Source organism: Artibeus jamaicensis, unplaced genomic scaffold (genome assembly GCF_021234435.1).
Source record: "Artibeus jamaicensis isolate MK-2021 breed Jamaican fruit bat unplaced genomic scaffold, CSHL_Jam_final contig_233, whole genome shotgun sequence".
NCBI lineage: Eukaryota > Metazoa > Chordata > Mammalia > Chiroptera > Phyllostomidae > Artibeus > Artibeus jamaicensis.
Window position 1 is genome coordinate 21,538,690 of NW_026521486.1, and position 11,629 is coordinate 21,550,318.

Sequence of the window (11,629 nt, forward strand, 5' to 3'; positions counted from 1 at the left end):
AGATAAAAAAGATGAACAGTGAAAGGACAGCAAACTCATAGTTATTAAGAACCACACCTAAAGCAAAAGCAAACTAAGAGGACAGCTACATCAGGAGCAGAAACATAGAAATGAAGATCACATGGAGGGTTAGCAACAGGGGAGTGGGAGGAGGAGAGAGGGGGAAAGGGTACAGAGAATAAGTAGCATAGACGGTAGGTAGAAAATAGACAGGGGGAGGGCAAGAATAGTATGGGAAATATAGAATCTAAAGAACTTGAGACACATGGTGATAAACTAAAGGGGGGGAACGGTGAGGGACGGGGTGTGCAGGTTGGAGGGGAATGAAGGGGGGAAATAGAACCACTGTAATGGCATAATCAATAAAATATATTAAAAAAATTTTAAACCTAGGAAAAAAATAAAGCATTATGAGATTATTTTGGTGATTACATGTCACGATATATTTAATACGTGGCCCAAGACAACTCTTCTTCTTCCAGTGTGGCTCAGAGATGCCAAAGGTTGGATATCCCTGCTCTGTTAGACTTTTTGAATTACAGTCATATTATCTGCAAATGCTGGCAGTTTGCTTTTTCCTTTCCAATATCATGGCTTTAATTTATTTTTCTTGTGCTGGCTAGCACCTTTAGTACAATGTGAATACAAGCAGTGATAGCTGGCATCTTTCTTTTGGTTCTGGCTTTAAAGGAAACACTTCTAAGACAACTATTTTTAACAGCAGTCACAACCAAGCTATACGGAAAATCAACAATACGGAGTCCAAAGGACAACTAGATACTCGGCTGGAACGGTACAAGGAGCGAGACCAGAAGCGGAGCAGGTTAGCAAGAAAAAATTCCCGGGGCGGCGGTGCGCGGCGCGCGCAGGCGGCAACCGAGGGCTGATCGCCAGCGAGCTGGCTGCGGAGCGCATAGGGAAGAGGCGCGGTGGGTCGGTCGGTCGCGCGCAGTTACGTGCGGAGAAACCAGTGAGAAGGGAAACCCGAGCGCGGCGCAGCAGGCTCGCAAAATTAGGATCGGATAAGCAAGCCCGAGGCGTTTGTGTGTGTGACTGGATGCTCTGGGCTAGCGGAGAGGAACGCCATTGCTCCTTCTCTGACCCCGCCCCCACACACAGCGTCACAAACCAGCGACCTGGGTCGCCCCGTCCTGGTAAACAACTAAGGCTTCGCTCCGCTCACTTAACAGCGCGAACAGACCAAAAATGGCTCTAGAACAACTCAGAGCCCCAGAACCGATAGACCTAAGTGATGAAGAAATAGCCAGTCTTTCAGATGCACAGTTCAAATCACTGGTTATAAAGATCCTTACAGAACTGGTTGACTTTAGCCACAAATTAGAGAAACATATGGAAGCTAAATTAATTGAAATGAATGGGGATACAAAAGATTCCAATAATAATGGAAAGAAAATTGGGACTCAAATCAAGGGAGAGAACCAGACGGAAGAAAAAAATGATAAAACAGAAAGGAATGAAGAAATAAGAATTCAGAAAAATGAGGAGAAGATTAGGAACCTCCAGGACATCTTTAAACGTTCCAACATCCGAATTATAGGGGTACCAGAAGGGGGGAAAGGCACAACCACCAGTTGAAAAATTATTTGAACAAATAATAAAGGAGAATTTCCCCAAGATGGCAAAGGAAATAGACTTCCGAGAAATCCAGGAAGCTCAGAGAGTCCCAAAGAAGTTGGACCCAAGAAGGAACACACCAAGGCACATCATAATTACATTAGCCAAGATTAAAATGAAGGAGAGAATCCTAGAAGCAGCAAGAGCTAAGGGGACAGTCACCTACAAAGGAGTTCCCATCAGACTGTCAGCTGATTTCTCAAAAGAGACCTTACAGGCAAGAAGGGGCTGGACAGAGGTATTCCAAGTCATGAAATCCAAAGACCTACAACCAAGATTGCTCTACCCAGCAAAACTTTCATTTAGAATGGAAGGACAGATAAAGTGCTTCTCAGATAAGACCAAATTCAAGGAGTTCATCATCACCAAGCCCTTACTATATGAAATGTTAAAGGGACTTACCTAAGAAAAAGAAGATAAAAAAGATGAACAGTGAAAGGACAGCAAACTCACAGTTAATAAGAACCACACCTAAAACAAAAGCAAACTAAGAGGATAGCTAGATCAGGAGCAGAACCATAGAAATGTCTCAAGGGGGAAAAAAAAAAAAAAAAAAAAAAAAAAAAAAAAAAAAAAAAAAAAAAAAAAGGAAACACTTCCACCGTTTTCCCAATAAGAGTGGTATTTGCTGTAGTTTTTTAAAATAACTTTTATCAAGTTAAGGAAGACCCCTTTCATTCCTAGTTTGCTAAGAGTTTTGTCGTGTATGGGTATTGAAGTAGATGCTTTTTTAAATGCATTTTTACTGTGAAATACAACACATAAAGATACGTGCAATAAGACATAAACATAAACCATGGAATACTGCTCAGACTGGTGTGGCTCAGTGGGTCAGGTATCATCTCATACACTGAAAGGTCCCAGGTGGAAGGCATGTGAGAGGCAACCACACATTGATGTTCCTCTCTCTCTCTTTCTCTCTTCCTTCCCCTCTGTCTAAAAATAAATAAATGAAATCTTTAAAAATTTTTTAAATCTGTGAACATGGTTATAATTCTCCTTTTATGTTAGGTCTCCAGTGTCTCACAGTAAATTATAATTCAGCACATATAGGTCTTACACATATTTTCTTAAATTTATTCTTTAGTATTTGATATTTTTCATACTACTGCAAGTAGTAACTTAATTTTTTTAAATTTATTGATTTGAGAGACAGTGATTTGCTGTTTCATGTATTTATGCATTCATTGGTTGATTCTTGTACTTGTTTGTGCCCTGACCAGGGAGTCAAAACTGCAACTTTGACCCTGGCTGGTGTGGCCCAGTGGGTTGAGTGCCAGCCTGTGGATTGAAAGGTCGCCAGTTCAATTCCCAGTCAGGACACATGCCTGAGTTGCAGGCCAGTTTGAGGGCATGTGAGAGGCAACCCATGGATGTTTCTCTCCCTCTTATCCCTTTTCTCTAAAAATAAGCAAATAAAATATTTTTTAAAAATAAAGAAAGAAACTGCAACCTTGGCATATTGAGACAATGCTCTAACAAACTGAACCTATGTCACCTTAATTAGGGGCATATAGGTGCAATGCCAAGGCTGCAATAAGTAACTTTAAAAAATATTCATCATCTAATTATTTGTTGTTCATATATAGATATATAATTGATTTTGTATACTTTTATCAAGCATCCTTGTTAAAGTCACTCTAATTATTTGTAGATTCTTTTTGCTGTTCTACATTTGCTATCACATTCTCACACTTTTTGTGGATGGTGACACCTTTGTTTCCCTTTTTATGTAATTCTTTAACTTCCCCGCCTTGTCTGACTGCTGTGACTTGTATCCCCATTACAAGACTGAATAGAATTGGTGATGCCAGGCATTCCTTTATCAGATTAACAAGTTCCCTCTTAGTTTTCTAAAAGATTTTTTTAAGGTTACCAGATCTCTGCTTTTTATTACAGCAGCATCTATTTTTTAAATTTTTATTTAGTTATTTTTCAAGTACAGTTTTCTGTTTATTTCTCCCAGCCCAGCTCACCCCTCCCCCACACACCCCACCTCCCTCCCATTTCCACCTCCCTTAGTTATTGTCCGTGTCCTTTATACTTGTTCCTCTAAATCCCTCCCATTTTTTCCCCTTAAATTCCCTCCTCTCTCCCCTCTGTTTTTAAATCACAAATGGATGTTGATTTCAGCATATGCTTTTCCTATATTTATTGATTTGATTGTATGATTCATTCCTTTAATCTATTAATATGATGAATAAAGTGATATATTTTCTAATATCAATCTCCCCTTAAACTTTCAGCATAAATTCAAGTTAGCCTTGGATTTTCATATTTTTTGCACATTGTTGGCTTCAGTTTGCTAATGTTTTATTGAAAATCTTTGTTAATAAGTGAGACTGGCCTGTAATTTTCCTTTTAATATTGCCCTTTTCTGCCCTGGCTGGTGTGGCTCAGTGGATTGAGCGCGGGCCTGCGAACCAGAGGATTGTGGCTCAATTCCCAGTCAGGGTTGCAGGCCAGTTCTCAGCAGGGGACACAGAGAGGCAACCATATCTTGATATTTTTCTCCCTGTCTCCTTCCCCTCTAAAAATAAATAAATTAATTAATTAAGAAAATACTGCCCTTGTCTGGTTGGGTTATCAAAGTACTTTTGGCCCCATGGAATGAGTTGAGGGTGTCCTTTCTTTTCCTATTTTCTGGAAAAGTTCATATAAGATTAAAATTATCTGAAAGTTTGTTGCAGCTTGCCTGTGTGATGTCATTCTTAATGCTTTCTCTTCCTTTCACACCTCACATCTAATCATTTGCAAAATTCTGTCCACTGTTTTTTAAAAGATTTTATTTATTTTTTATTGAGAGGGGAAGAGAGAGAGAGAAATATTGATCAGTTGCCTCTTATGTGCAACCCAGGCATGTGCCCTGACTGGGAATCAAACCAGCGACCTTTCAGTTCGCAGGCTGGAACTCAATCCACAGAGCCACACCATCCAAGGATGTTTAGTCACTTTAGCTCTAAATTAAATATAGAGCACAACTATTTCTCACCTCCAAAATGATCACTTTTGTCTTAAGCCACAACCATTTCTTGCCTGGGTAGAGTAACCTCCTAACTGGACTTGTTGCTCGTGTTCATGCATTCATCCTGACATTTTCAACACAGCCACCTGGTATCTGCCTGAGACCAGAGGCTCCCTCTGCATTTAGAGTCTAGCGCTGGGTAACAATAAAGCTTTATTGAAACAAAGCAGGGGGAAAAAAAAGTGCCCGTCAGTCTTTTCGAAGCAGCCAATCAGAGAGTAGAATGCTTAAATCGCTCACAGGAGCTTCAGGGATTGGAAGGCGGGAGCAGGGACACGTCCCTCTAGTAAGAGCGGAAATACAGCCGGAAGCCAACCATAGAGTTTAGTGGCCTGAGTGGCCCTGAGGGGGAGGTGGCAGGAAAAGCTAGAAACTGCTGCCCGAGAAGACGGAGCGACAGCCCCTCCTGGGTCTCTGGAAGACGGATCTTGCAGGTAGCGGCCCACAGAGTCTAATCCAGGGTACGACGCAACAGTCTGCGGGAGCCCGCGGTCTCTGGGCGGTCTCTTTAAGGGAGGGGGCGGAGCCACGGGGAAGGATTGTGAGGGTGAGGTCACATGGTTGGGGGCACTTACCGTGCACCAGTGGAGATTTGAAGGAGCGTTGTCGTTAGGGTAGACACCATGTGACACCCCTCCCCCAACTGCATCCTGTGCCTTGGGGTTCATTGGGTTGCACGTGGTGGGATTTGGGATTAGGCCCAGGGAAGAGGGGAACTGGGCGTGGCAACCAAAGTATCAGCGAGGCATCTTTTGGATAACTAGATTCGAGTTTTAGACCGCTTCGTCGCTGGTTCCCCATTGCAAAAGTCACTGTGCCTCTGCAGTCAGCCTTAGCTCTTGCGCTTCTCATCCTCCCAGTGTCCAGGGATCTCCAGCTTCACACCCTCTTTCCTTGCAGCTCCAGGCATCCTGAGCCCAGGTTCCCTCAGCTCATTGCAGCCATGAGTGCCGAGGTGAAGGTGACAGGGCAGAACCAAGAGCAATTTCTGCTCCTGGCCAAGTCGGCCAGGGGGGCAGCGCTGGCCACACTCATCCACCAGGTGCTGGAGGCCCCTGGTGTCTACGTGTTTGGGGAACTGCTGGATATGCCTAATGTTAGAGAGGTGGGTTCCTGGCCTAGATAGCCCACGGGGAAGCTTGGGGCTAACGTTTGAATTGGAGAATGGGTGGGCAGGGCTCATTTTGCAACCCATAACCATTCAGTTGAACAAGAATAGGATGATGATTAACTGGCATCTGGCAAGAGTAAGTATATAAATAAACCTTTTAGTTTTGTTTAGAGGATGAATGATCTGTAAAACGCAGTATTTTTCATTTCTAGACAAAAGAACAATGTGACTTAGAATAGGAGACCTGATTCCAGCCCTTCTCCATCAGTGTAATAATAGTTCTTAATAATCATGTCACCTTGATCAGGTCAATTTTACTTTAGGTTCTCAGTTTTCTTTTATGAAAATGGAGCTGATTTTGCTCCTCACCATTACTATGGAAATCAGGTGAGATTATGGGGAAGTGTAAAGTCTGGTACAAATGGAAGGAATGAACGTGAAATTGGCGTGCCCTCTTTTCCCCCCTTTGCACTGTATGCTAATTGACTTCAGTTAGATCATGTAGAATGTGCTAGGAGCACAGCAGAGAAAATCATTCCCACACAAATGGTAGAGTTAAGAATTTACAGCCCAGACTGGATAGGTTGCAGAGATGTGTGACACCAGTCCACATCCTGAGAACTGTGATAGTGGTATGTGGCCAAGCTGTGAGTTAAGTTATTGAGGGCCAGTGATTGGGTCAGTGGATTTAGCCTTTTGGGATTACTCTGAGGTGTGGAGAAAACTGGCTGACTTCTTTCCCTGCTTTCCTCTGCAGTGGAACCAAAGAGAGTCAGTCAAGGTGGAGAAAAAGAAGTATTTATTGGGTGCCTATTTGGCACTCCGCTAGTTGTCTGGGAATGCCAGAAAAGTGAAAAACAACAGTACTTACCCTTCCGAAGCTTACATTTCAGTTACAGACATCAGATAATGGCTATATACGTACAGATAATTTATTTAGCAAGCATTTATTGAGAGAGCCACCGACACGCTCAGCTGTACTTGACCTAAGAGGGATACCAGAGACTGAGTCTGTAATCTTATTGAACGAAAATTCCTAGGTAACAATCTTAAGCAGGATTTGATTGAGGAAGTGCCAGAAACAGTGATCAGTGATAGGAGGAGAGGAGGATCTGGGGTGGGGCAGGGGCACTGGCCTGTGTGATGAAAGTCCCCTGGGTGATGCAGATCTGAAGCAGAGGCCACAAATTCCAAGGGGCTGCCTAGGCCGTGTAGCTGTCTGAGATGAGTGAGACTGAGCCAGGGGTGTGGTTAATTGGGGAATATAGCAGACTGCCTAAATAATCAAATTTACGAATATTAAATACACTCCAATTTACAAATAAAAAACACATTTGCAATGTCTAGCGTGTGTGTGTGTGTGTGTGTGTGTGTGTGTGTGTGTGTGTTAGATACTGAACACTCTGAAGGTTTCAGCCCTGAATTTAGGGTAGGGATTGGAGGCTTATGGAGGAAGAGGGCATTGTGATGGGGGGAGGCATGGAAATGGGGGCTTCCTGTGGGGAGAGCAATCAGGGAGGTAGAGTTCCTTCTCTAGTGAGCTGTGAGTGCTAATGGAGGGGAAAGGTGGGGCCAGAACGCAGAGTTGCAAACAGGGTAAGGCTGGGAGGAGGGTGGATAGAGGTCCTTCCTGTCATCTCTTCCCTCATATTCCTGCAGCTGGCTGAGAGTGACTTTGCTTCCACGTTCCGCCTGCTCACGGTGTTTGCTTATGGAACGTATGCTGACTACTTAGGTATGCATATGAGGGGCTGGAGTTCCGGAGTAGTGGAGGTGGGAGAAGCGTGATTTCAGGAGGGACACCAAGGAAATTCCTGGGCTATCCTACTTAGATCCTTTAGGTATACAGGGTCAGAGACAAGACCTGAATTAGCCTGGAAAACTTAAAAAACAAAAAAATTGAAAGGGAAAGAGGCTAGGCCTTTCCACGAAAGGGAAGTTGGGATTTCCTACACTTTTGTCCTTTTTTCCAGCTGAAGCCCGGAATCTTCCCCCACTCACAGAGGCTCAGAAGAATAAGCTTCGGCACCTCTCTGTCGTTACCCTAGCTGCCAAAGTCAAAGTGAGTGACAGTCCCCCTGGACCTAAACCAAAGAGCATCCTTTTGTTTGTCCTTTCATAAGGGCCCATCTGAAGGGAATTTGTACCGGGACAGCCTTTGAAACACTGTTGTTGTTTTCCGCCTTGCTCCCAACATCCCTCTGAGATCTGCATCTGAACTCCATTACCTGTAGCCTTTTAGTTTTCTGTTTTGCTTTTATTTTCCAATCAACTTAAGTTCTAAATGAAACATGTTTTATGTTTGGGGTCAAAAATAGCAACACTGTGGCATTCACTGTGTTGTACAAGGGTCACCCTCATCCTCGCTGTAGAAGGTCCCACTGCAAACAGCCTCTCGCTGCGAACAAGGCTCATTCTTCCAGTGAAGTGCTAGGCTTCTATTTGCCAGAATAAGAAATATATAACCCAGAAGTATTTCTGCATTGCCCATTAGGTTTGTTTTTTCTTAAACATCCCCCCTCCTGTCATTTGCACTCTCCCAGCCGTTACTCCCATCATTCATTCTAGTTTGAATCAGGCTGTCTGTTCTGACAAACCTCTTTAAAAGGTAAACAGAGTAGCTCCAGATCTCTCCCATACCACGTACTCCCATGATGCCAGGCTGGTCTTCGCCAAGGTCTGTGTGCTTCTCTGAGCTGTGGCCAGAGGCAGATGCCACTTTCTTCCTCTGCGATGTTGGATCTAAGGGGGGTAGGAGAGCATAGGTCTTACATTTTATTTAAGATTGTCATTCTCATGCTGTTATTTTTTAGGCGGCAATACTTGTATTTATTTCACTTTAGAACCAACCTTTTAGAGGAAATGATTTAGGAATAGGAGTGGAGGGGAGGCAGACGAGTCTAGGTGGGGAGGAGGAGGGAAGAAGAACCTTGGAAGCCCTTCTCTATGGCAGAAGCTCACAAATCCCAGCCCTGCTTCCCGGGCCCCAGTGTATCCCATATGCAGTGTTGCTGGAGGCCCTTGCCCTGCGAAATGTGCGGCAGCTGGAAGACCTCGTCATTGAGGCCGTGTATGCTGACGTGCTTCGTGGCTCTCTGGACCAGCGCAATCAGCGGTTGGAGGTTGACTACAGCATTGGGCGGGACATCCAGCGCCAGGACCTCAGTGCCATCGCCCGAACCCTACAGGAGTGGTAAGACCTGTGTCCTGGCACTGTCCCTTCTCTTCTCACCCCAAGAAAGGGAGAGATGCTTTGGAGGGGTGAGGAATGGGCTACAGAAGTGAAATTAAAGAGAATGAAGGGAGTTGAGCTCGTTCCTCCAAAGGCTTCTGAGGGAAGACAGGAGTGGAGGGGCTTAGGAGGCAAGAGAGGAGACGGTGTCCTTGCTATAGTAATTGGGGGAAGGGAATGGCAAGGGGTACCCTTGAGAGGATCCTGTTACCTGTCTTAGGCTGGATTCAACCCCTTGGTCTGTAACCAGCACTGTCCACAGGCCCTGGGCCTCTTCCACTTCTGCTTTTCTCTTTGCGTCCTTGTTTAACTTTAGTTAATTAATACATGTCTTTTTTCCCCACTTTAGCACCCCCTATCCCATTCTAGCTTTAGTTCCTACTTCCATCTTTCACATCGCTCCTGTCACTGCCTTACACCTCTCTTCTCTTATCGAGTGCCCTTCCAGCTCCTGGGAATATTGTTGCAGGTGGTTTTGCAGATGCCCTGGTGAAGGTTCCTAACTCGTCAGACGAGGGTTTGCGTATGAGGATCTAGGGTTCTTTCTGAGTCTGTTTTTAGTGAGTTGGGTCACAGCTCTCTTCTGCTGACACTTCTCTCCCAATTCCTGCAGGTGTGTGGGCTGTGAGGTAGTGCTGTCAGGCATCGAGGAGCAGGTGAGCCGTGCCAACCAGCACAAGGAGCAGCAGCTGGGTCTGAAGCAGCAGATTGAGAGTGAGGTGAGCTGGCAGGGGAGCAAGACAGACCCAAGTTCCTCCAGCCTGGGCCAGTTTTCCAGTGCAGAGGGGTTTGGACAGCGGCTGTAGCAGACAGACAAGGCGGACAGGAACCTGCTTTGTTATTTTCCAACTCCTTTCATCCTGATAGGTCGCCAACCTTAAAAAAACCATTAAAGTTACCACAGCAGCAGCAGCTGCAGCCACAACTCAGGACCCTGAGCAACACCTGACTGAACTGCGGGAACCAGCTGCTGGCACCAACCAGCGCCAGCCCAGCAAGAAAGCCTCAAAGGGCAAGGGGTGAGCCGATGTGGCAGGAATTGCTTGCTTCTGGGGTGCCTGCTTTTCTTCGGGAGACCTGGCTGCCCTCATTCCCTTTAGTCATTTGCAGGGGGCAGGGAATGGGGGGAGCCTTCGGGGGGTTAGGGGATTCCTTGCAGCTTCTCTCTCTCTCTCCCCCTTGCCAGGCTCCGAGGGAGCGCCAAGATTTGGTCCAAGTCGAACTAAAGGGACTGTCATTTTTTCCCCTGGAGATAGGGGGTCCTAGCTGCCTGCCTGGCCCTTAGGAGTCCTCAAAGAGCCTTCCTGTGCCCCTGGCCAGCTGATAATCTTAGGTTCATACCTTTCACCTCTCTTCTCTCCCCTACCCCCAAGCATAGGTCACACACACCTTCTTTAGGGGGGAGGCAAGTGTCAGTCATGTTTTTGTTGGTACTTTTTGTTTTCTGTGACTTTCTTATGTGTCCCGTTGTCCCCCTCACCCATCCTACTGTGCTCTCCCTCCTGTATTTTTAAGAGCCAGCATCTGTCCTTGTTTCTTCTTTGTCATTGGGTAGGTGAGGCTGCTGTGTCTCCCGTAGAACCCAAGTGGTCCTTACCTTACCCTCCATCCCTGCATGACCACTCCCCAGTTCCTGCTCCCTGCCCTCAGCCCGTTTGGGCGGCATCTGCAGAGCCACAGGGCTTCCGCCTTTGTTCCCACCCTGAGAGTCCTTGGAGCCTGTCTGCCATTCTAGGAGTCACTGGACACTTTCATCCTAGAATTCGGTCACACTACAGTCCTGTCCTTCCCTCTCACCTCCCCTTGGGTCCTGGGAATGCTGCTGCCTCAGTGACCACAGAGCCTAAGAAGGGCAGCTGTTTCTTGAGATGTCAAGAGATGGTTCTTTCTTGGCTCTGGCTCTCTTGGAAAGCCTGATGGCAATCCTGGAAGGATTTGTACTTCCTTTTGTGCGTTTTGTGGGGAAGGGAAGGGGATATAGATTGTATTAAAAGAAGAGCATATATGCATATATCTATATATAACATAATACAGAAATAAATCTATGAGAAATCTGTATACAAACATGCCCTGAGCTGGGTATCTTCTGTCTTTTTCTTTATATATATATATATATATATATATATATATATATATATATATATATATATATATATTTTTTTTTTTATTCTCACCTGAGGATATTTTTATTGATGTGAAAGAGAGAGACTGATCAGTTGCCTCCCATATGTGCCCCAACAGGATCAAACACTCAGCCTTTGGTGTACGGGGTGACACGCCAACCCACTGAGCCACCAGGCCAGGGCTTGTTTGTCCTTGATGTTTGTGGACGGGAAGAAGGTTCATTCCAGTCCACTCTAAAATAAAGTGCTGGAAAATGAAGAGAACCAGATACTAGCTGCTGAGTCTTGGGCTACATGACTTTGAACAGATTGCGATTGCTCAGTATCTCACCATTTATTCAGAAGTAGCAGGTACTTCGTGAGCACCGACGTGTGACAGGAAGATGCAAAGTGGTGATCACTGCCCCTGCTCCCCAGCAGCCGTGTTCAGTCTGCTTGCCTCCACCTTATAGAATTATAAGGGGAAGAATTGACAGGCAACTCCAGTTTTTATGCCGGGATCA

The 11,629-nt window shown here is 45.3% G+C and overlaps 1 protein-coding gene across 4 annotated transcripts; it reads left to right on the forward strand.

Annotated features, from left to right (window-relative positions):
• The first annotated feature begins 4,972 nt into the window (after window positions 1-4,972).
• COPS7A (COP9 signalosome subunit 7A) lies at window positions 4,973-11,395 on the forward strand. Of its 4 annotated transcripts, none has more exons than XM_037160550.2 (8): window positions 4,973-5,121; window positions 5,561-5,765; window positions 7,431-7,506; window positions 7,745-7,833; window positions 8,762-8,964; window positions 9,617-9,722; window positions 9,871-10,022; window positions 11,245-11,395. In XM_037160550.2, the coding sequence occupies exons 2-8, from the start codon at window positions 5,604-5,606 to the stop codon at window positions 11,291-11,293; spliced, it is 837 nt and encodes a 278-aa protein (XP_037016445.1). In that variant the 5' UTR covers window positions 4,973-5,121; window positions 5,561-5,603; the 3' UTR covers window positions 11,294-11,395. The 4 variants fall into 4 exon arrangements, with proteins under 4 accessions (XP_037016445.1, XP_037016446.1, XP_037016447.1 ...); XM_037160551.2 differs by having other exon boundaries at window positions 4,973-5,094; XM_037160552.2 differs by lacking the exon at window positions 11,245-11,395 and adding an exon at window positions 10,190-11,071 and having other exon boundaries at window positions 4,974-5,121.
• Window positions 11,396-11,629: the final 234 nt, after the last annotated feature.